At 39.8% G+C, this 25738-nt stretch overlaps 2 protein-coding genes across 2 annotated transcripts; both read left to right on the top strand.

Annotated features, from left to right (window-relative positions):
• The first annotated feature begins 23410 nt into the window (after nucleotides 1-23410).
• LOC122054844 lies at nucleotides 23411-24262 on the top strand. The gene is made up of 5 exons (XM_042616271.1): nucleotides 23411-23551; nucleotides 23620-23745; nucleotides 23823-23934; nucleotides 24036-24050; nucleotides 24158-24262. Exons 1-5 carry the CDS (start codon nucleotides 23433-23435, stop codon nucleotides 24260-24262), a joined length of 477 nt encoding a protein of 158 aa, XP_042472205.1. The 5' UTR covers nucleotides 23411-23432.
• Nucleotides 24263-24352: 90 nt separating this feature from the next.
• On the top strand, nucleotides 24353-25442 carry LOC121968250 (putative transcription factor bHLH041). The gene is made up of 2 exons (XM_042518706.1): nucleotides 24353-24901; nucleotides 25004-25442. Exons 1-2 carry the CDS (start codon nucleotides 24356-24358, stop codon nucleotides 25412-25414), a joined length of 957 nt encoding a protein of 318 aa, XP_042374640.1. The 5' UTR covers nucleotides 24353-24355; the 3' UTR covers nucleotides 25415-25442.
• Nucleotides 25443-25738: the final 296 nt, after the last annotated feature.

Here is a 25738-nt window from a genome sequence, read left to right on the forward strand (position 1 = left end):
TTATGAGAGCAGACCTACACAGATAGTGGACAGAGTAGTTAAGAGATTAAGAAATAAAGAAGTACCACTAGTGAAGGTCATCTGGCAGAACCAGAAGTACGAGGAAGTCACTTGGGAGCGGGAGGACAGTATGAGACAGAAGTATCCAAAACTATTCTAAGTTCGAGGGCGAACTTTTTATAAGGTATGGGGGATTGTAACGACCCAATTTTCCCCATTTCAAGTTCTAAAAGTCCATAAAAATATTTGGAAATGTTTTTAAAATATTCTAGAGAATTTTAGAAATTTTTAGAGTATTTTTACGTAATTTTTGGAGGTCGTTTAGTAGGTTTACAAAAAGAAAGAAGTTTTGACCAAAATCGTTGAAGGTGAGACTCGAACCCAAGACCTCCGGCCGAACCCGACCTAACTAGACGCGGCCAACCAACTGAGCTACGCTCGTTTTGTTAACCAAGTACGAAGCGAGATGTATATAAGTTGTAGTTAATAACAGAAATGCCCTAAGTATTATAAGATGGGTTATTTCCTTCTCCCGAACCCTAACCTCTCGATCCCTCTCCTCCTCTCTCGCGGATGGTGGCGGCGACTTCACAGCTCGGGCGGAAAATAGAGACGAGGGTAGGGCATCATCTCCGGTGGCCGGCAAGGGTGTTCTCCGAGGGATTCTTCACGCTGTGGTGATCCTCTTGTCGAGGAGAGATTGTGGGCACGAGGAAGAGCCGGAATCCAAGCTATCCGAACCCTAGAACCTCCTTCTCGGTTGTAAGTGCAAGAACAAGGGGTAAGTACTACTCACCTGTGGTAGGAGTTGCTCCGATCTTTCGGTTTCGTTTCCTTGTTTCCTGAATTTCTGGTTTCCGAAGCTTTGCACGAACCCTAGAATCGGTTTGCTCATCCTTTACCGTCGGCTGTAATTTGAAGATTTTCGTGAGCTTTACATGAACCCTAGGTTGCATTGAGTACTTAGGGTGCTTAGTTTTTTCAGTTACAGTTAAGTTTTCCTGCAATTGACTACGATTCAATTTGGCACAAATAGTTGTACATCACAGCAAGCTTGTATAAGTGCAATTATTCTCCTTTTTGATTCTTCCTTTGCTTCCGAGGCCTAGCAGGAACCCTAGAATCTTAGTATTTGCATGCACAGCAAGTTTGATCTTTCCTTTATACGAGCACAGCATGTTAGGATTGAGAAATTGTGCTCTTGTTCATTCTGAATTCGAAGCATGTTGTGGAGAATTTTATGTGAGTTCTTTGTAGAAGCTGCTGTGCCAAATTTTACCATGCAAAGTGTTGTGCCGTGAGTTCTTGCTTGGGTTTGCTATTGAACAGGACTATGAGTTAGGGTTTTTTTCCTTTTATTCCTTACCTTCTGTAGCCTACCTATTGAGCATGTTATTTGTTGTTTGAGTTTAATTGTATAGAAGAAGTTTAGCTCTTAGTTGTAGTATCCGTGTATGTACACCTGCTGTCATAAATTCTAGCAAGTTCATTTTCTTGTTTTGGCCGAGCAAATGGGCATAAACAGCCCTTAGTTAATAGTAGGTAGTTCTGGGTTTTGTTTGCTACCTCCATGGACATGAACATCCATTAACTAGAGCATGCACGGTTTAGTTTTTCCCTACTACTTAACAAGCATGCACCACTTAGTATACTAGTATGTTGGGATAGATTGCTTATTACTGTTTGGAAGGCCAAGAAATTAGTTCCTTTACGCTTCGTTTATAGCATGTTTAAGAAGTTTAAAGTAGCATGTTAACTTATTTTGTATAGCATGTTTAAAGGCCTTAAAGTAGTATTCTTTGTCATGTTTTAATAGCAGGTTTAGAAGCCCTTAAAGTAGCATTCCATGCTCTGTTTCTACAGCATGATAGAAAGTGTAGAGTTACATATATTGCTTTTATTACAGCATACTTAGAAAGCCCAAAGTTAGCTTCCTTTTGCTTTATTTATAGCATGATTAGAATCATTCCATACTTGATTTTACAGCATGTTTAGAAGCACTAAAATAGCATCCTTTGCCATGTTTTCACCGTATGATTCAAAGGCTTTAAATTGCTTTCTTTAGTTTAGCTTATAGCATGATCAGTAAGCTTTAAGTTACTTGTTTTATTCTGTTATATAGCATGGTTAGTTGATTATACACCATACTTGTTAAGTATATTTAAAGGACTCCCACAATCTTTAATAAAAGATAATAAGGAAGATAAAAGAATAAGAAAGATAACAAGTAAGTCAAGCAAGAGGCTAGTACCCGACATCCAAGAGCTTGTCGTTAAACAAATCCAGGTGACCATTTCCGAGGTCTTGGCCCTGGTAGACCGAGGTCTGCTCTTTTAGGATTGGTGGCTCGCAACCCCAACCTATTAGGGAACGCGCATGAGATGGTACTAAGCCTGGGCCCAAAGAAAAGAAAAGTAAAGAAAGAAAGAAAGAAAGAAGAAGAAAGTAAAGGATAGAAATTAAAAGATTAATTTCTATTACAAGGATATAAGAAAATATAATAAGTTTTATGCTTAGAATAAATAAAAAGTTAGTTTCTTTAATTCTAAGCTTACAGTGTTCATTTCTTATTATCCTGTTAGATAGTGAGCATGTTTAGTATTCAGTTTCATTTTCTGTATACCATGAGCACATGCAGATTGGCTTTAGCATTTCAGTTTCAGTATTATTGTATTACATTTATGCATTTCGAGTTTTGTGAGATAGATTAGTACTTACTTAGCGTTTTCGCTTATAGATCTTTTCTTTTTCCTCCTACCGCAGATAAAGGAAAAGCTAAGATATGAAGGGAGACGACTGGATGGTGGTGGTGATGAAGGTGTGTGATGACTGCGACTATGGAGAGATCCAGAGAGTATTATCAAACTTGCAGGACCTATTTGATTAGAGTTTATGTTTTAGTTCTTTCCTTTAACACTATTATGAAGTTTGTGAGATTGTAGTTGAGTTTATTTCCGCATATGCATTTAGTCACTTTAATTATTTGTGGAGTGAAATAGTTGGTTGTCTTTACTGTTGTTTTATAACTGCGTGGTTGTGAAAAATGAGTTCCAGCCGCCTGTGGCTGCGTATATATATCTTGTGTATTATGGATTTGGTCACCGGTACAGGGGAGATTCTGCCGAAATTTTTTGGTAGGAATTCCTCTGAACCATGATAAATCTAACTGACTCTAATAATAGCGTCAGTGACACTAGATAGAGAGTTGTAGTTAGGTGGCATTCGCCCTTAGAGAGTAGAAGTAAGAAGGGTGGGTTGTTACAAAATCTTTCTCGGTCGAACATGCATTAGTCTATTCGTGTAACTCAAATTTTCATCTAATCTAATAATTGAAAGATCCATAGAAACTTTGTAAGCATCTACCATGAATACCAATAAAGCATTCCTTGGAAAATCATTTAAGGTATACCTAATAACATCGTGATTGTGGAGTCTGTTGAGCAAATCTTAGATATAGCCGTATAGTTGACTTGCTGATTCTTTATTCTATATTTTGATGTTATATGATTTATTTAAAAATAAATCTTTCTTACATACCTTAGCGTTGGAGGTTCTTTGTGAAGTTTGATCAGCTTTTGCCATAGATCCTTTAGGCTGCTAAACGATCCAACTCAATTTAGCTCCTCTTTGGTCAAGTCACACTGTAGGGCCTGAGTGGCCTTTATATTTGCCTCAATCTTCTTTTTTGTTGGTTCATACCATTTGTCATCGGTGAGTGGTTCTCCATTTTTTGTGGGGGAGCATGAATCCAGCTTGGATTATGATCCACATCTCCACCTGCAGCTTGAGGTGGTACTCTATCCGACTCTTCCAGTATCTGAAATCATCGCTAGAGAAAAGGGGAAGCCATGTAGTACTATAGCCTTCTTGATGGGCCATTTCAAATAAACCTCGCAAAAGTAAAAAAAATGTGTCAAAACTTGGTCTTAGATTAGTAGTGTGGGAGTAAAAAATGTGAAAAGCGGCTCGAGTGGTTTGCACTAATTTCAAGAAAATTCAAAAAAATGATAAAGTTGTCAGAAGAGGTTATTAGACTCATTCTGACTTATGGAAAAAATTTAAAAATGGAAAAAGGCATAAGAATATTTTTAATAAAAAATGGACGAAAAAGCAATAAAAAAGACTGTTTGAATGGTAGTTATACCAATTTAAAATACCCCCGCTCTGATACCAATTGTAGAATCGATGTGCTAGAGGGGGTGAATAGTACTCATGGCTTTTTATGTTCATTTAAAACTTAGAGTAAAATACAACGGAATAAATAAAAACAGAAGTAAAAGCAATGCTAACAAGTCTTTTCTATTTGATTCGGAGCTTTTAACGACTCCTACTCCAATGCTCACGATCGTCAATTGCTTTTATTGGGCAATCCACTATTAGTTCAAATATTACAAGAACATTTGAATTTTAATATAGATGAAAATATTTAAAAGTTACTGACAACTACAGATCTGAAGATTATTGATTTTAGTTGTTGGAGTAGCATTTGAGCGTCGTTGAATCATTTTTAGAGCAGCACGCAAAAGTGAAAGTCATTTAGATTGTTGTACTAAAGCTACTGGTCGAACCCTCCTTTTATAGCCCCATCCGGGTGCCTAAATCCACCTTTGAGCACCCCCACTGGGTTGACGTTGCTGCACCTCATCGAAAATTCATCCTGAAAGTTTATCTATGTCTAAGCACTCGGACCCCTTCCAGGCGGTGGACTATTGATGTGGGTTGGCCAGTCGACGTGTGATACCGTAGCGTAAAGATGATTTTTTATTGGTCTAGGCGCCTGGATCATTTCGAGCACCTGGACCGTCTCCCTCTTCGTTGTTGACTCAGGCGCCTGGAGAACCTCCAGGCACACAGACATTCGGGCGCCTAGACATGCTCTAGATGCCTGGACTCCCCTTTTTCAACACCAACTTTCTGCAATAAAAAGTTAGTGCAAGAAGAAATAATATATAGCAGAATAATTTTGATAGTCTCTAAACTGCCCGATTTTGGCTTTGAGTTTCGCTAAAACTCTAGGTCGGACTAACACCTACTATTTCCTCTATGGGGGATGCATCTTCACCTTCTCCTCTCATGAGAGTTTACCTTTTGCCAAACTGGTCCTCCAGACCGTTTGAACTTTTGCTCAATATTCGAGACTTCAGGACTTTCATCTAGTGTCCTCGACCGTAGGATTTCTTGCTTGGTGTCCGCAATCCTCAGGACTTTTACCTAGTGCCCTCGACCCTAGGATTTCATCCAACGTCCTCGATTTTCCAAGACTTTGCCCAGTCCTATAGACCAGGACTTCATTGCTAAGTCGTAACTAAGACTTTCCACTAGACTAGTGTCCACTAAGACTTTCTTTGTCTAGCCTCAACTAGGACTTTCATTTTATCTAAGATCACTTAGGATTTTCCTGCATACTCAGTTAAACTTGTTAGAACAATAGCATAACTTAACTTTGAACCATTACCAATATCAAAACATAAATTTGATTAGCTAGTACTTCCAGCACCAACAGTATATATCTGATATGTTTAAGTGTGCATGTCTTACTGATAATAGAGTCGTTGATACTGTAGGATTGTTGCGGCCGGCTAGAAGGGGGGGTTGGATAGCCTGTAAAAATAAGACAACCCTTTCTCGAACTATCAACAGTATACTTATATAAAATTAAAGCAGTAAATAAAAAAGCAGAAAGAAAGAGGTAGAAGATTTTTACTTGGTTACAACCAAGGAGGTTGTTAATCCAAGAAATGTAGCACTAGTATCTCCTTCAGACGGAGAAGCCTCTTATAGCAGTGAAAGCGTAAAATAGAGAAGCTAATCTAGAACAGTAGCGTACAAGTGTTGGAAATGGAATGCACTGAGTTGATCAAAAGCTTTTGGACCAAGGCTATATTTATAGCCTTGGTCAGGGCGCCTGGACGGAGTTCCGGGCGCCCTGGGGATAAAACTTTATCCCCAACGTTCAGATCGCGTTTGACGCGATCTGGTCAACAAACGAGGTCCGGGCGCCCCGGACTGCTCCAGGCACCCCAGAGCTTAAAGTCAACCGCTGTTGACTTTTTCATCCGGAGACCACTGCTCCGGTTCAGTTCGCCTCGGTCCGGGTCTTCTACTCCAGATTCGTTCGCTTGGGTGATCTCTGCCATCCGGAAAAAGGCTCACCCGAACCTAACTTCCGGTCTTCTCGAGCGGGCTTCCCTCCGGCTTCTCGTCCCTCAGAATCGCCGCGTGTTCCCTTCTCGTCCGCCGGCGTACTCATCCGCAATCTTCGTCCCTCGCTAGCTGCATCTCTTGCTCCCCGAGCAATCTTTCGCTCCGACTTTCGTCCCTCGGAACCACCACGTGCTTCCTTCTTGTCCGCCGGTGTACTCTTCCGCAGCGCCTCGTCCCTCGGACGCACCGCGTGTCGTCCTTCTCGCTGGCTGCATCTTGCGCTCGACTACCTGTGCTCCGAACCTCCAGCACACTTAGACACTAGGTTAGAAACAAACAGGACCTAACTTAACTTGTTGATCACAACAAAATAAGCTTGGGGTTCCAACAATCTCCCCTTTTTGGTGTGATCAACCCAAGTTAAGCTAGGGTTAAAATAGACAATAAATAAAATTAAGTAAATAACTTAATTTGTAATTTAATTGCAAAAAGATAGACAAAAAAAATTAAATCTATCTACCTCCCTAATCTATCTACCTCCCCCTAGACTTATACTTTCCCTTCTCCCCTTTGATCACAAAAAAATGGGATTTCAAGAAAAACAATCTAAGGGTTAAAGACTTAGAAAAGATATTTCTAAAAAAAAGTTCTAAGTTTTTAAGAAATTTAGAAAAATTTTCTAAGTAATTTAAGCTGAGATTTCTAGTTTCAGAAAAAAGTTTATAACTTTTAGGAGAAAAAAATGATTTTTGAGATTTTTTTTAATTACAAAAAATCCTAAGTAACAAATTTTTGAAATTAAAAAATTCTAACTTAAATCTTTGAGATTTTTTAAGCACATTTTTAAAAAAGTCTTAGGCAAACAAAATTTCTAAGTAAGTAAATTTCTAAATTAAAATAAAATGTTTTGAATAACCTTTTTAAAGCACTAATTAATTCTTGTATTAATGCTTCATTAGTAAGTTAATTAAACATTTATTTCAATATTTTGGCTTCCAGGTCATGGCGAGACACTAGGCCTTCTTGGTTATTGGAGCAACAACCACTTCCTTGACAAAGCCTTATAAGGAAATTCTTTGTTTAATTTTCTCACTTAAAGAGCTAATTTTAATTTTAAAATTAGTTTAAGCATGATTTAGGAACCCAATATAGGTTCCAACCCACTGGATTAATTAAAAAGTTTTTAGGGACATATTTTCTTGAAATGTTCCTAATTTGTCCAGGGTGATATTTAAAGTACCAATTTAAATTATTAGATCTTCTAAAATTAGTTTTAGATGGACATGTATGGTATTTTAAGTTTTCTACTTGAATTTTTAAATTTTGAATTTCTAACTTCAAATTTTCATTTTCTAGTTTTGATTTGTCTAACATTTCTAACGAGCAAGATTCAGCTAATATTCCTTTTAAATTTTTAATTTCTTTTTCTAACTTACAACAGTCTTTTGTTAGTAATTTAATAAATTTAAAAAGTTTGTCGGGAGGAAGTGAACATACCTGACTTACCTTGATTTCGTTGTCCGTGTCTCCCCCTGAACTGCTGCTTTCTTCCGACGAAGCTCCCCCTTCATTGATGCTTTCGATGCTCATCTCAGAGGAACTTGAATCGCAGTCGTCGTCTTGATGACTCGCCATCAGTGCGAGTCCAGAGAATGCTTCGACTTCTGATTTGGACGATGTATCGTCCCACATCGCTTTTAGGGCCTTGCGCTTTTGAACAAACTTTTTACCTTTATCTTTATCCTTGTTCTTTAGCTTGGGCCAGTTATCCTTGACGTGCCCTTCTTCGTCGCAATGGTAGCAGCGGATCATTCTTTTCTTTCTACCCTGTGGATAGTTAGTTTTTCTAAAATTATATAACTTCTTAAATCGTCTTACCATCATTACCATTTCCTCTCGAGAGAAGATTCTGACTCAGGTTCGTCTCTCAAAGCTTTGAGGGCGACGTTATTCTTGGGCATCTTCATTCCTGCACATCTTGACTCATGCACTTCAAATGTTGAAAAGAATTCGTCTAATGAAATTTTTTCTAGATCTTTCGAAATGTAAAAGGCATCTACTAGTGATGCCCATCTTGAGTTTCTAGGAAAGGAATTTAAAGCGTACCTGAACGAATCTCGGTTACTTACCTTTTCTCCGAGATTCAAAAGTCCGGTGATGAGCTCCTGTATCCTCGAGTGTAGATGTGCAATTGTTTCACCTTCATCAAGATGGAGGTTGGTGAGCTGTGTTGGTGCAACCTTAGGTCAAGGTTGACCTGGTTGACCTGACTCGAGTTGTATTTTGATGTTTGACTTAGGAAGATTGTCGGTGCAACCTTAGGTCAAGGTTGACCTAGTTGAGTTGCATGTTGATATTTGACACTCGTGGAAGAGTTGTATTCTTGATATGGGACAATAATAGATGTTTGGGAGATTGTTGGTGCAACCTTAGGTCAAGGTTGACCTGGTTGACCTGATTCGGGAAAAAGTCCAAGTATGGAGACTTGGCACTGGAAAAGTTCAAGCAGGGAGCTTGGCACGCGAAAAGTCCAAGTATGGAGACTTGGCACGGGAAAAGTCCAAGTATGGAGACTTGGCACTGGAAAAGTCCAAGTATGGAGACTTGGCACGGAAAAGTCCTAACTGGAATGTTAGGCAGTGTGGAAAGTCCTGGTGAGTGAAGCCATGTGAAAATCCTAATGAGTGAAGCTAGGTGAAAGTGGAAGTCCTGGTGAGTGAAGCCAGGCAGTGGGAAAGTCCTGGTGAGTGAAGCCAGGCAGTAAGAAAGTCCTGATGAGTGAAGCCAGGCAGTTGGAAAGTCCTGGTGAGTGAAGCCGGGCAGATTGGAAATCCTGGTGAGTGAAGCCAGGTAAAAACCCTAGTGAGTGAAGCTAGGTGTAAGTCCTGGTGAGTGAAGCCGGGCAAGGAAAAATCCAGATGGATCAAGGGTGATCGGACATCTGGTGTTGAGAAGGTCAAGTAGGTCAAGGGAGTGACCGGATACTTGACACGAAGAGAAAAGTCCAAGTGGGTCAAAGGGATTGACCGGATACTTGGTAGGGAGTCTTAGCAGGTCAAGAGAGTGACCAGATGCTAAGCATGAGATACCAATAGGTCAAGGTTGACCGGATATTGGTTTGGAAGACTTGGAACTTGGTTTGGGCAAAACCCAAGCTCTGGATCGATCAGTGGATCGATCCAGCAATACGCTGGGTATCTGATCGATCTGGTGACCGATCAGATAACGATCAGTAGCTTACTGAGGTTCTTCTGATCGGTCTGCAGACCGATCAGAAAGCGAACAGAAGGCAAAGAGAAAAGGAGGGGATCGGTCTGTGGACCGATCCACATGCACCCTGATCGGTCCACAGACCGATCAGGAGACGAGGCCAAGAAGAGTGTTGATTGGTCTGGGGACCGATCAGCACAGGTCCTGATCGGTCCCCAAGACCGATCAGAGAGGATCTGGACCGATCAGGCTTCAGCCTGATCGGTCCACGCACTAGCCGTTGCGTAGCAACGGCTAGTTCTCTGCTCTTCTTCTTCGCAGGTATAAAAGAGGGCTACAGGACTTCGGTGATGCACTCTTCTTTAGCTACTTCTTCTTCCTTCTAGAAGTTCTCTCCTGCCTGAAGCTTCTGCTTCTTCTTCTTGCTGAGCTTTGTTGAGCTCGTTGGGTGCTGAAGCTTCGCGTGAGCTTCTTCCTGTTGCTGGTTTTCTAGCTAGGCTTGCTTCAGGGTTCCTGCTGACTTCAAGAAGGCAAGCAAGTGTTGTTTACATTTCTGTTCTTGTTTTCTTGTTCCTATTTGTACTCCTATTGCTGTTGCAAAGATTGTGGTGAGGTTTCTCCACCCACAAGGAGTATCTATTAGCCGGGTTTCCGGGGACTCATCCACCGACGAATTGGTAGGCTTCGTCCACCTTACGGACACGCCGAGGAGTAGGAGTTCATCTCCGAACCTCGTTATATGGTTTGTCTTTCTTCTCCTGTTTTCTTTCTACGTTGTATTTCCGCTGCACTAACCCAATCGTAGGAAGAAACGCGAAAGATTGGGGTCGGCTATTCACACCCCCTCTCTAGCCGTACGAAGGATCCTAACAAGTGGTATCAGAGCAAGGTCGCTCTTCATCGGATCAACACCCGTGGGAGCAAAGCTAGAGATGGATCAACTCGGAGAAGACATCACCATTCCACCCTTCTACGATTGCGACGACTTCACGTTTTGGAAGGTAAGAATGAAATATTATCTTATGACTAATCTTGAGAATTGGAGGTGTGTGCAAGCAGGTTTCACTCCTCCGGAGGATGAAGAAGGAAAACCTCTCAAGAAGAAGAAGTGGACGAAGGAGCAAATCCACAAATCAACCATCAACGATGAGGTAACGAAAATCATTGAATTTTCTTTACCTAATGATGTTTTGTGTAGGATAGGTGGGTATAACGATGCCAAGGAGTTGTGGAATAACTTGGCAAAGCTCCATGAGGAGAACTCCACTTCAAGTCATGAAGAGGAGTCAAGTGAGCCAAGGAGCTCACTTCATGAAGGAATGGATTTAGAAGTTGAGGGCCACTCAACATCTAAAGAAGAAGAGGAGGAGAGTTCTTCTTCAAGTTCGGAGCAAGAAGAAGAAGAAGCGTCTACCTCCGGAAGGGATGAAGAAGAGAGCTTTCATCCACCCTCAAACCTAGGTAACTCAAGCATTTTAATTTCTAGCAAATTACACATAATGTGCTTTGAGTGTAGGGAGTATGGACATTACAAGAGTAAATGTCCAAAGAGAGTTAGAAAGACTCCACCGGCGCCAAAGGTCAAGGAAGCCGGAGTCCCAACACGCAAGGGCAAGGAGCACGTGGTGTGCTTCCAATGCAAGCGAAGGGGACATTATCGGAGCCAATGTCCGAGAGGGAGGCAATCTCACAAGGACAAGAGATCGAGCACATGTATAGGGGGAGCTAGGGCAAACCCTAAGGTAATCTCTAAGGCACATTCTTGCAATTCTAGTAGGATGCATGCTAGTAGCCTTATTGCTATTGTCAAGAATGATAAGCATGTTAATTATAGAAATCGACACACATGCTTAAGTGCCAAACATGTGAGCCTAGATAAGGATAACACTAGGAAAGCCAACCCTAGAATTAGCCCATCTAAGGCTAAGGAAAACCTAGGTAGGAATCCAAAATCATCTAGACATATGCCTAGGAATACCTCAAAGAAAAATGATAAATTAAAGCTTGAGGTATTAGAGAAAGAAAATCAAGTCTTGAGGTCAAGACTTGACTCTCTAGAAAAGGCTCTTGAGGATTTAACTCTAGGGTCTAGGGGTCAAAAACCCAAGTCTAAGGACAAGAAAGGTTTGGGTCACAAATCTAAGTCCCAAATGGTCAAGCCCACTTACCACAATGTTCCATTCGATTATGGAACAAAACCTAGGGCTAGGAAGACCATTACCAAGGTTACAAGGGGAGTCACCCCTATAGTTGACCTTGACGAGACCCAAACGACCAAGGCTACAAAGCCTAAGAGGGTCATTAGGAGGGTTGCTAGGGAAGTCATCCCTAGTGAATATTTAGTGAACCCAATGAGCTCAAATAGGTATTGGGTTCCTAGGAGCATCTTCTCTACCCCATAAATGGGTTAGAGAGTGTCAACTCCAATAAGAAGGGTAGTTAACCCAACTTTGAGGAAATTGACACTCAAGGAGCATTTTCAAGGTTTTGATAACTTTTGAAAATGAAATGGAATTATCATTTACTCCTTTGAAGAGTTAAATGTGCCTAAAGATTGGAAATTTCATTTTTAATCTTATTTGGCACAATTTAAGAAAACCTAGAGAAATACCATAATTGGGATTTTGGTTTTCTCTTAGGGATATATGGGCAATCTAGGGTTAGATTTTAAGTTAGCAAAGGCTAAGGATACTTAGATAGGTAATCTAGGTATATTTATGTATGCTAAATCTTGTCATAATCGTTTGCCCTCACATGTCATGACATCATGTTTAGTTTTATTATCATTTGAAATGTCATGATAATGCTTAGGCTAGTTTATATGTCATGTTTATTTAAGTTTCAAACTTTATGCCATGACATCATGACATTGGCACATATTTTCATTTATGATACCATTTTATGCCATGTCATCATCTCTTGCATTAATGATCAATGAAATTGATTTAAGGATGAAAAACACATTTTGATATTGAGATCAAATTTGTGTTTAGAAAATGCATGAGACCTTACTCTAAGATACCTAAACCCATATCTCACATCAAATTGACTTGAATGTGGTTTGATACACCTTAGATGTGTGTGAGATATTAGGATTATGAGTTAGGATCAAGGTGCATAGTTCTTGTACCTAGATGACCCTAATTCAAGAAATTAAGGATCATAGGGAAAACTTGTGTACAAGTCATGTACATCTAGCCCTAAGATTATGGTCCTAAATTCAAATGATTTTAAAAGCGTTTTAAAATTGATTTGAAAAACCTTGATGAAGTTTTCCTAGTGATAGCATTCATCATTGAACATTGTGATACAAAGTTGAGTTAAACTTGAACTATTTCAAAGTTTTTAAACTTTGTATCAAGATTGAAAAATGGAAGTTATTTTCATAGAAAACTATTTTTCCATGATAGTATATGTTATGAGGAATGTATCCTCAAAATTTCATAATTTTTCGAATTTTCTGTAATTTTCTGTGAGTTTCTGAACTTCTCCCGGGGAGAAAATCAGAAGTTTTGATTTCAGTGGCTGGATCGGTCCGGGGACCGATCCAGGGAATATCTGATCGGTCTGCGGACCGATCCAGAGTATTGTGGATCGGTCTGCAGACCGATCAGTGAGTTCCAGTAGCACGAGTGCGATCTGGTGAAGGGCTGATCGGTCTGGTGACCGATCAGTGATGATCCAGAAAGAGGATCGATTTGGGAATCGATCCAAGGGGTTCCTGATCGGTCTGGGGACCGATCAGTGCGTGCTGAATTGCTGAAATTCGACTGGATGTCTGAAATTTCAGTTTTAGGAAGTGGTGTTTTTGGATTTCTAAAGGCTTGAAACTCTCCAAGACATTGTTGGTGCAATGGTCAAGGGGGAGTTGGCCTTTAGGGAGAGTTTTACCTAATTGTCAAGTGGGAGTTGACTTTTAGGGGGAGTTTTTACTCCTTAAGACTTTTGAGGATTAGTGATATGGGATTATCACTAAGTTGATTGTTGAGTTTAGTATCAAGGGGGAAATTAAGAGTTTCAATGAAAGGTATGGGACTTTCATTAGGAAGAAACTCTTGACCTTGATACCCTCTTTTTCTTTTTGATGTGTGTCAAAAAGGGGAGAGTGTTCATTGGAGAATTATTGGAGAACCCAAGTTAGGTTATCGGGTTAACCTAAGCTAGGGGAAGAATGTCAAGGAATGTTCGAGGAAGAACATTGGAACTCTTTTTGATGTATGTCAAAAAGGGGGAGAATTATTGGAGAACCCAAGTTAGGTTATCGGGTTAACCTAAGGGGAGAATGTCCAGAGAATGTTCAAGGAAAGAACATTGGACATTGGAAGATGATTGGAAAACCTAAGTTAGGTTATCGGGTTAACCTAACTTGATTATGGGTTTTGTCAAACATCAAAAAGGGGGAGATTGTTGGTGCAACCTTAGGTCAAGGTTGACCTGGTTGACCTGACTCGAGTTGACCTGACTCGAGTTGTATTTTGATGTTTGACTTAGGAAGATTGTCGGTGCAACCTTAGGTCAAGGTTGACCTAGTTGAGTTGCATGTTGATGTTTGACACTCGTGGAAGAGTTGTATTCTTGATATGGGACAATAATAGATGTTTGGGAGATTGTTAGTGCAACCTTAGGTCAAGGTTGACCTGGTTGACCTGATTCGGGAAAAAGTCCAAGTATGGAGACTTGGCACTGGAAAAGTTCAAGCAGGGAGCTTGGCACGCGAAAAGTCCAAGTATGGAGACTTGGCACGGGAAAAGTCCAAGTATGGAGACTTGGCACTGGAAAAGTCCAAGTATGGAGACTTGGCACGGAAAAGTCCTAACTGGGATGTTAGGCAGTGTGGAAAGTCCTGGTGAGTGAAGCCATGTGAAAATCCTAGTGAGTGAAGCTAGGTGAAAGTGGAAGTCCTGGTGAGTGAAGTCAGACAGTGGGAAAGTCCTGGTGAGTGAAGCCAGGCAGTAAGAAAGTCCTGATGAGTGAAGCCAGGCAGTTGGAAAGTCCTGGTGAGTGAAGCCGGGCAGATTGGAAATCCTGGTGAGTGAAGCCAGGTAAAAACCCTAGTGAGTGAAGCTAGGTGTAAGTCCTGGTGAGTGAAGCCGGGCAAGGAAAAATCCAGATGGATCAAGGGTGATCGGACATCTGGTGTTGAGAAGGTCAAGTAGGTCAAGGGAGTGACCAGATACTTGACACGAAGAGAAAAGTCCAAGTGGGTCAAAGGGATTGACCGGACACTTGGTAGGGAGTCTTAGCAGGTCAAGAGAGTGACCAGATGCTAAGCATGAGATACCAATAGGTCAAGGTTGACCGGATATTGGTTTGGAAGACTTGGAACTTGGTTTGGGCAAAACCCAAGCTCGGATCGATCGGTGGATCGATCCGAATCTGTTGGGTATCGATCGGTCGTGACCGATCGGATAACGATCGATGGCTTCTCGAAGTTCTTGATCGGTGCACCGATCGAAAAACGAAGGCAAAGAGAAAGGAGGATCGATGCGTGGACCGATCCATCCCCGATCGGTCCACGCCGATCAGAGACGATCGAAGAACTTGGGCGAGTTCTTCGAAGAGTCGATCGGTCCGGGACCGATCAGCACAGTCTGATCGGTCCCAAGACCGATCGGAGAGATCTGGACCGATCGAGCACTGATCGGTCCACGCACTAGCCGTTGTGTAGCAACGGCTAGTTCTCTGCTCTTCTTCTTCGCAGGTATAAAAGAGGGCTACAGGACTTCGGTGATGCACTCTTCTTTAGCTACTTCTTCTTCCTTCTGGAAGTTCTCTCCTGCCTGAAGCTTCTACTTCTTCTTCTTGCTGAGCTTTGTTGAGCTCGTTGGGTGCTGAAGCTTCGCGTGAGCTTCTTCCTGTTGCTGGTTTTCTAGCTAGGCTTGGATCCGAGAAGCTGCTGCTTCACCAGGGTTCCTGCTGACTTCAAGAAGGCAAGCAAGTGTTGTTTACATTTCTGTTCTTGTTTTCTTGTTCCTATTTGTACTCCTATTGCTGTTGCAAAGATTGTGGTGAGGTTTCTCCACCCACAAGGAGTATCTATTAGCCGGGTTTCCGGGGACTCATCCACCGACGGATTGGTAGACTTCGTCCACCTTACGGACACGCCGAGGAGTAGGAGTTCATCTCCGAACCTCGTTATATGGTTTGTCTTTCTTCTCCTGTTTTCTTTCTACGTTGTATTTCCGCTGCACTAACCCAATCGTAGGAAGAAACGCGAAAGATTGGGGTCGGCTATTCACACCCCCTCTCTAGCCGTACGAAGGATCCTAACAAGCTGGTTGCGAAGCAAGTCCCGTCTCGCAAGCTTGGCTTCGGATGTTCCTTCATGTAGTTCAAGGAACTTCTCCCAAAGCTCCTTTGTCGAGTTGTAGGTGCCGACACGGTTGACTTCTTGTGACGGAAGTACGCTTAGCAGATGGAATTTTGCTTTCTTGTTTGCCACGTACTCGGCTTGCTCTTTCTTTGTCCATTGATTTTTCGCTTTGCCCTTGGGAGCTTCAAAATCGAGTTCCATTGTTAGTAATAAATCAAAATCGGTAATGAAAAATACCTCCATATGCTTCTTCCAGCTTGCAAAGTCCCCCTCGAATTTTGGAGGGTGGATGTTAGATCCGGCCATCTCATTGCTTCGTTCGGCGGTTAGTCTTTCTGAAGCGTCTCGGCTCTGATACCACTTGTAGGATCGTTGCAGCCGGCTAGAAGGGAGGGTTGGATAGCCTGCAAAAATAAGACAACCCTTTCTCAAACTCTCAACAGTACACTTGTATAAAATTAAAGCAGTAAATAAAAAAGCAGAAAGAAAGAGGCAGAAGGTTTTTACTTGGTTACAACCAAGGAGATTGTTAATCCAAGGAATGTAGCACTAGTATCTCCTTCAGGCGGAGAAGCCTCTTACAGTAGTGAAAGCGTAAAATAGAGAAGCTAATCTAGAGCAGTAGCGTACAAGTGTTGGAAATGGAATGCACTGACTTGATCAAAAGCTTCTGGACCAAGGCTATATTTATAGCCTTGGTCGGGGTGCCTGGAAGGGGTTCCGGGCGCCTTGGAGGGATAAAATTTTATCCCCAACGTTCAGATCGCGTTTGACGCGATCTGGTCAACACACCAGGTCCGGGCGCCCGGAAGGATTCTGGGCGCCCTGGGTTGCTCCGGGCACCCCGGACTGTTCTGGGCGCCCCGGAGCCTAAATTCAACCGATGTTGCCTTTTTCATCCGGGGACCACTGCTGTTGTTCAGTTCGCCTCGGTCTGGGTCTTCTACTCCGGATCCGTTCGCTTGGGTGATCTCTGCCATCCGGAAAAGGGCTCACCCGAACTCAACTTTCGGTCTTCTCAAGCGGGCTTCCCTCCGGCTTCTCGTCCCTCAGAATCGCCGCGTGTTCCCTTCTCGTCCGCCAGCGTACTCATCCGCAGTCTTCGTCCCTCGGACGCACCGCGTGTCGTCCTTCTCGCTAGCTGCGTCTCTTACTCCCCGAGCAATCTTCCGCTCCGGCTTTCGTCCCTCGGAACCACCGCGCGCTTCCTTCTCGTCCGCCGGTGTACTCTTCCTCAGTGCCTCGTCCCTCGGACGCACCGCGTGCCATCCTTCTCGCTGGTTGCGTCTTCCACTCGACTACCTGTGCTCCTAAGCTCCTGCACACTTAGACACTAGGTTAGAAACAAACAGGACCTAACTTAACTTGTTGATCACACCAAAACAATCTTGGGGTTCCAACAGATACTCCTATTAAGACTAATGCTCGATAATCATCATTTGGTGGCTCACCTTTGTTGGATTTTAATTTATACAGAACTATTGTTGGAAGCTTGATTTATCTTATCGTGACTCATCCAGATATTGTGTATATTATTCATGTGATTAGTCAATTCGTCATTGCACCAACTATAGTTCATTGGGCTACTGTTTTTCGTATTCTCAGATATTTTTGAGACACTCAATTTTAAAATCTTTTATTTCCTTTTGCTTCATCTCTGGAGTTGTGTGTATACTCTGATGCTGATTAGGTTAGTGATCCTACGGATCACAAATTTACCACTGACTTCTATATTTTTATTGATGATTCCCTCATTTATTAGGAGAATAAGAAACAAGATGTTATTTATAGATCTTCCACAGAAGCTGAGTATCGTGTCATAGTTTCAACTACTTTTGAGATAGTTTGGTTGATTATAGATACGGGTATCTCTCTTAATCAACGCACACTGTTATATTTTGATAATAACAATGTTATTCAAATTATGCGCAATTTTATTTTTCATGATCATACGAAATATATTGAAATTGATTGTCATATTAGTTGTCATCATGTTCAAATTTGCACCATCGCATTGTCTTTTGTTCCTTGAAATCTATAGATTGCTAATATGTTTACCAAGGCATATTCAGCTTTACCCTTTCGTTTCTTATCTGACAAACTCTCAATACTTCTAATTGTAGCATCGTGAGTTTAAGGAGATGTTAGATTATATATATTTATTTGTTTATAATTTTTAAGACAATTTATCTTTTTTTTTTCTTTTCTGTTTAATATTTAGAGTTTCTTTAACTTAGATATATAAAATTTTATGCTCTATATTTTTAATATTCTTTTTAATTTACTAATATGACTAATATTTTTCTCTTATTAATTCCTTCCGTAATTACTCTACTCCATCTCTATTAATTCATGTGTCACTAATCCCATAATTTATTATACCGGTGGACAATTTCACCGGATGCATAAAAATATATTTAAAAAATCTTATTTATATTTACATCTACTTATTTTCTTCTTGTTTTCATCATCTACCTTCCAGACATCGACCTTTAATAATGATTAATTTGATGGTTAACTAAAACACGAATAAATTGATTAGTTTAAATGGTTAGCTAATCATTTTTACTAAAGTTATTTGATGGCTATACAGAGATTAACTGAAGAATAAAAGAAGCTTAGTTATATTATATTGTGAGAAAATCTAAATAAAATATAAACATAGGAACCTTTTTGGTTGGAATGGCAGTGCTTTTCTTTAATCTTTCTTCTTCTTTTTAAAAAAAAAATATGAAGAAAATTTTCATCTGGTGAGATAATATATGAAGATTTAATTAGTTAGACTTAAGATCGTTTATTTTGCATTCTTTAGGATTATCATTGATGCAAGATTTAGCATTCTTTAGGATCATGGTACTTATTATGTATGGTTTCACATTGATTCACACGTGGACTATGTGTGCGGACTTTGTTGGAACATGTTGTCAAACTTGTTCGATGCAGTGGAGACCTGCATGCACCGTGACTTTTCAAGTCAACCGGAACTTTCCAACGCAAAGTGGGCAGGTGTAGATCACATGTCGTGCCATGCACAATTTAATTTGACCAACTAAACAATTTGACTAAACTCGTATCGTGCATCGATTGATCAGATGAAATCATCATCTTTGTTGAATTCAATTGAAATAATAAAAGAATCATTAGCCACTTCAAGGTAAATCCATATAGTACAAGAAATGCATTTGTGCATATTTTCCTTTTGTTTTTACCACAAACACTAATAATGATGAGTAATTATTCCTAATTTACTTTCTCCGTGTTAACCTAGAGATGGATTGATCAAAGCATTGAGGACGAGGGAATCACTTTTTGTTACATGATATAATACAAAAAAATATGCTGATAAATAGTAGTACAAGTATTCTAAAGGTACTTAAAAAAATAGATAATAATGAATTGTTATTAGACAAAAATAATTATTCTGATTAGTAGTAATAATCATAAGAAATTATTGTCATAATAAAAACATCCTAGAATAACTATTCGATTTGTCTATTTAACTTGTCCTACAACCGACTTAATTAGATTGATCTGGTTGAACCGATCGAAAAGTAATTATTTGATTAGCCTCCTTAACAATTTGTCCTCGAATAGACCATCGAACTCAATCATTCTACCTAAATCCCATTGAACTAATCAGAACATTTGGCATACTGGATCGTATCAAATTGCCCAACCTATTTGGTTAGTTCGAATTGTTTGGCTTGATTAACTCAATAAAAGCACTTACTCTCTTCAACTCAACTAGACTATTAAACTTGCTTATCATGCTTTGGTCTACCTGGTCTATTTTACCCAACTAATTAACCCATATGGTTTGACTAGACCATCTGGCCTAAGTGACTTGATCCCATCAATTGAATTAAGCAGGCCACCTAATTAATTGGACCATTCAACTTGACAAGGTTAGTGGATGTTATTTTGACCATATAAATGTTTTGACTTACTTGGTCTAATAGACCATACGGATACAATTATGTCTATTTTATTAGGTTAGTTTCATGAAGCTCGATTGAATGTATTATTCAAAAAAAAAAAAGATAAAGAATATTTTTTAAAAAAATAATTTTTTTATGAGTTTGAAAGGGTATCTCATAATAAATAATTACTTGAAGATACAACGATTGAGGGAGACGGTCAGTTTTGTCAAACGTTCCTATGAAGTATAATGTTTTCTAATTCGCTTGGCTCAAAGTATTCTACTATTTCTTTTTTTTAAAAAAAAAAAAAGAGAAAAGAAAATTCTACTAAAGTACCGGCACATAAATGGATTCGTTGTTGAAGTTCACTGAACTGACATTGTGTCGACCAGAAGAAGCAAATAATGCAGCATTTGTCCCTACATCGGACATGTCTCCAATAGAATAGCAGGTGACTTTTGTCTTATATTCTATCAATCACCCAAAAATCTCTTTCCATATTAATCGAAATGATACTTTGCAAAGTTCTTACAAGCAATTAAACCAGTGAGAAGTAGACCTGACCCCGGGCCGGGTCTGGCCCGGACCCGGCCCGGGCCCGTAACCGGGTCAACGGGCTGGTTGCCCGTTGACCCGGTTCGCCGGGTCGAACCGGAACTGGCCCGACAAGTTGCCGGGTCGATTCCGGTTCACTGATTGTAAAACCGGCGAACCGCCGGTTTTTTTTTTTTCCAAACGGCTTGAACCGCCGGTTAACCGGCGGTTCATAGCCGTTGGAACCGCCGGTTAACCGGCGGTTCGTAGCCGTTGGGAGGGTTTTTTAGGTATTTTTTTTCAACGGTTAGGATCATTTGACCGTTTTTTGATCAATGGCTATGATTTAGTGTCCGTTACTATCAAAACTCTATAAATAGAGAGCTTATTTCATCATTTTTCACACACATCTTCTCTACTCTTAATCTCATTTTCGTATTCTCTAATCTCTACACGCTTTCGTTTTCAATTACAATGGAAGGAGGCCGCGGAGGTGCATCATCTCGAGCTCGGAAAAGCAAATAATGAATCATGGAGGAGGACCCCAACATTCAATCCACCGATGATGAGATCGAGCATCTTCCGAATCCGACACCCGAAACACAAGGAAGTACCGATGCAATTACTTCTAAGGTTCGGGAACTTCCTCCTCTAAAGTCTTCTATTTTCACTAAACATTTTGAGAAGGTCACTCTTCCGTCGGGAGAAATGCGTGCAAAATGTAAGCACTGCAATGCTTCCCACAAATTCCAAGCTGGCGACAGTTATGGGTCGTTGAAATGACATGTAAAAACGAAGCACCCGACAGAATATGGACTCGACCGTTCTCAAACACAATTATCAAGATTTTCTTCAACTAGCGGTAGTACCGATTCCAGTTTATTTTATATTTGGATAATAAATTAAGAGAATCATTAGCTAAATTTGTTTCCGTAGAACATCTTTGTTTTAGTTTTGGATCTAAATGCACATTTGAAGATTTTTGTAAAGAATCTCTTAATCCATGTGCTAAACGTATTCCTAGGACTACACTTACTCGTACAATTAAAAAATTAGTAAAACAAGAAAAAAAGAATTTAATTGATGAATTTAGTAAATTAGATAATAAAGTTTCTTTATGTTCCGATATTTGGAGTGATCATTGGCAAACACATTTGTATATGGGTGTGACTTGTCATTGGATCGATAACTCTTGGAACCTCCAAAAAAGATTATTAGCTTATAGAGTTTTTGATGAATCACATAATGCTCATAATATCGCACAATTATTATGTTTAATTTTAGAAGAATATGGTTTAACTCATAAAATATTTTCAATATCATTAGATAATGCTAGTTCCAATACCGCTTGTATAGATGATCTAAAATTTGTTTGTCAACCTATTATTGGAGGTTTATTTTTTCATATTCGTTGTGTATGTCATGTTTTAAATTTGTGTGTTCAAGATGGTTTAAAAATTTTAGAAAGTTATATTAAACCAATTAGAATTGCAATTTCTTATTTATGGTCTCATCCATCTATAATGAAACAATGGGGTAGGTTTTGTAAAATTAATGGAATGAGACCTAAAAAATTTCCACTACCAACATTTTGGAATTCAACATATGATTCATTTTAGTATAAATAATTATTATATCCATTTTTTTAACAAAATTCTAATACTAATATATATTTAATTTCACAACAATAGAATATTTATAGTAGTATTTGTGAAAATTTAAAAATATTTAATGATGCAACCTAACAACTTTCCGGTGTTTATTATCTCACTATTCAATTAGTTTAGATTTTTTTTAATATAGTATTAGTTTTAAATAAACATATTAATAATGATTTTTTATCTTCTTCCATATTAGCTATGAAAACTAAATGGTAAAAATATTTTTATTTTATTCCTGAAATTTATTTAATTGTATTTTCTTTAGATCCTAAATTTAAATTAGAAGTTTTACAAGAAATGTTAACTTTATATTATGATGCTTTAATTCAATTAAAGATTCTTCTTCCCCTGATCCAATTAATATTATATATAATGTTAGAATTTATTTATATGATATTTATAATCAATATTATGCAAAATATGGAACACAAATTAATATTTCTGAAATTCAACAAACTACTAGTAGTAATTTAAAACTTACAAAAGCACAACTCTTATTAAAAGAACGGACAAAACGTCCACGGGGATCCTCAAGTTCCACACAGGAACTTGAGAATTATTTTACGACTTCTTTTGATTTTAATGAAGCAGATAGCGAAAACTTCGATATCTTAAAGTGGTGGTCACAGAAGGCTCAAAGCTTTCCCGTTCTCTATCGCTGTGGAGCAGACGTTCAGTGCCGACGGCAACATATTAGATGAACGACGATCAACTTTGTCTCCCGACTCATTGGAAGCCCAAGCATTACTGGACGATTGGACCAGAGCGGAGAAAAGAATCCAAGGAATGCAACTTTCAGATGACGAAGTTGAAGATTTTGATACTGAAGGAACAAATACGACAGGAACAGGAAATGGAAGTGAATGAAAATGTAAAAGGATAAAAATGTAAAAGAACTACGTGGGCTTTGATTCCCCTAAAAGGATACGTAGGCAACTTAAATAAGTGCAAGCCCTTTTTTTAATAAATTTTAATTTCTAATTTTTAATGTTTAATGTTTAATTTTTAATTTTTAATTTTTATTAACATATTAATCTTGAACCGTGATGAACCGTGACGAACCGTGAACCGAACCGTGAACCGTAACCGTCTTGGGCGGTTAAGGTTAAGGGTCGACCTGCCTGGAACCGTCGAACCGGCGGTTCCGAACCGTCGAACCATCGGTTCCGAACCGTGGTCAGGTCTAGTGAGAAGTCAATCGTCAAAAGTTGAATAACTAATAATGTTTTTTAAAAAATAATTATAGCCATTGAATTTTTCTTTAATGAAATGATAAATTTAAAGATGAATGAATCTCCATCGGTCCCTCTAAAACTTAATATGTTGGAACAAGTGATTAAAATAAAAAAAATAAAAAAAAGACACACAAGCTGTTGCTTTCATTTTTGACTAACTCCTTGGAATCTCTTGAAGACTTCCTTAACCTCCGAATACTTTTCTCCCAGTCTGCCGCTGCGTGCTTCAGTCTTTCTACTTTTCAACGTCGTCTTTTTCCGGTTCATACTTCTTCGCCCTTTCTTTCTCTGACAACAAATCAAATCTATGATTACACTGTATAAATTATCTAATCTCTTAACATCACAATTCAATCCATCATCAATAATTCCAGCGACAATGGGAAGGAATTACCTAATCTTTCTTTGACTCCACATGGATTCCTTCTTCCTCCTCGGCCCCGAAGCTCGGCGCCGGTTTCTCCAGATCGCCGGACGTCTCCTCGGCTGCACGTATATCTGCTCATGGTCTCCTCTCCACCAACCCACGACCACGTACGCACGTTGCAGCTAGCTTCTGTTACTCTAGTCAATGAATTAATTAATTAACTGAGATCCTGCAGCCATTTGGTGTCCACGGAGGGATGGCACTGCGCGGAAGACAGTGGCCAATCGAGCTCGTCCGCTGCTACCGTCTCCTTGAGGCTCTTCGAGGCCTACAGGAGATCGCTTTGTGCTGTTCACAGCAGGTATATATGCCTTTTTCTCTATCGCGACAAATTTAAAATCTACTTTCAAGACGTTTAGTAAATGAGATTGCAAGCAGTTCCAGTTCTATTCCTGGTTTGGCCTACAAGGATGGGCTCGCTTACATTCAGTTTACTGATCGGGATATTATGAACTTGGCTTCCAATCACTCACAACGACAATTCTATCAGGTGAACATGTAACTTCTTAATTAATTCTTATTCTTTTCTTCTTCTTTTTGAGATAATTAATTAATGTTCTAATTGAAGCTTCTATATATATCATCTTTCAGGAAGCTGGAGTAAAGGTGTTAACAATTTCATTTTAGTTAATTCCATTAATGTTAATTGATTTTCAGTTAAGGATCTAATTAAAAGACTATTTTTTTTTAACATGTACGTGTATGTATAACAGACGGCAGTTTTTATGGGTTGCAGACATGGAGAAATCGAACTGGGGATCAAAATGCCTACAGATCCAACTGTACTACTGAGCTTAATTAAACACATTGATAATTGATATCCTGCACATATATCATTAGTAGGCTAGGCTAGCTGTTATTGAGGTATTATTACTGTCCTATAATTAATTTGCATGCAGGTGAATTTGCAGATGAACATTCAGCAAGTGTTCAGCGAGGAGTTGATTCAACAATCTCTAGGAGACCTTGCGATTCTTCCGTCTGAGCCCGGTCAGCTCTCTTCATCTTCCTCCGACACTTCGCCTCGTCTTCTCGCTCAATCAAGTCCTCCCTTCGTCATGCAACCCTTCAACTTCGCTGCAGCTCCAAGAACAGCTCATGAGGATGAAGCGATGAGAAGAGCAATGCTCGCCGTCATTATTTCTTCCAAGGACATGCCGTCGCCGTTGCTCCTCAACCAACAAACAATTAGAAATCCGATCGGAGCATTCCGGCCTTACTACAACAATCCATCGACTGCTCCTGAAGTGGAACTCGAGCCCAATTGGCACGGCCAGAGAATGATCAAGATAGCACTTCATATGCTTAGGAGAATAAGCGTGATGAAATCGCAAGCACAAGAGCACCAGCAGCCAACGAGAAGCCACTCGCACCATGTCATATCGGAGCGAAAGCGCAGGGAGAAGCTCAACGAACAGTTTAATGCTCTCAAGGCGCTGCTTCCGCTTGAACCGAAGGTACGTGCAAACCTCAAACTCATGTGTACATGTTTGATTGACACGGTGAAATTAATTTAACGATAAATTTTTGCCTTGGTAAAATTAATTCAACTCATGCAGATCAAGAAAGACAAGGCGACCCTGCTCGTGAACACCAAGAACTACTTGAACCTTTTAAAGGCTCAGATCAAGGAACTCGAGGAGAGGAACCGTGTGCTAGAAATGCAAGTCCTCCAAGTACCTAGAAACGACGAAGTCGATGCGTTGATTGCCGATTCAGACGAAAGAATTCAAATTCAAGTTATTCGATTGCCTGAGTCCACATCAGAAGCACAGCAGATTGATCTGCAGGTGGTGGTGAAGGAAGAATGCGATATGATTGACTGGGTTATCCGTGTCCTTGAATGCCTCAACGAGAGGACAGCTGGAATAACATTGGTGTCCATGGAAACAAGAACCGTCTCGTCTCAGAACAATATATTTGGAAGAGGACGTTTCAGGCTACAAATACTGGTACTTACGCTAGCCTGAATCATGCAACATATATAAATTAACATTGCAACAATGATATATATATAATATAATGCAGATATATGCATGATTTAGGATATACAAACGTGGGGTGAAGACATCTTTCACTTCTCCATCATATGGTATATATAGTGAATGATTGTGACATAAAAAGAGATGATTACTTAGAAATATTTAGTCATCAGTATATACTGTGGTTGTTGAAACCCAATTTTCGTATGATGGCATGAAAAAGTGGCAGAAGCATCTCACAGGAAACTTCCTTAGTTTGATAATGTGATGAATAATGTTGTAATATTGCAAGTGCAGGCAAGTGATTGGAAC

Source organism: Zingiber officinale, chromosome 3B (assembly GCF_018446385.1).
Source record: "Zingiber officinale cultivar Zhangliang chromosome 3B, Zo_v1.1, whole genome shotgun sequence".
Lineage (NCBI taxonomy): Eukaryota > Viridiplantae > Streptophyta > Magnoliopsida > Zingiberales > Zingiberaceae > Zingiber > Zingiber officinale.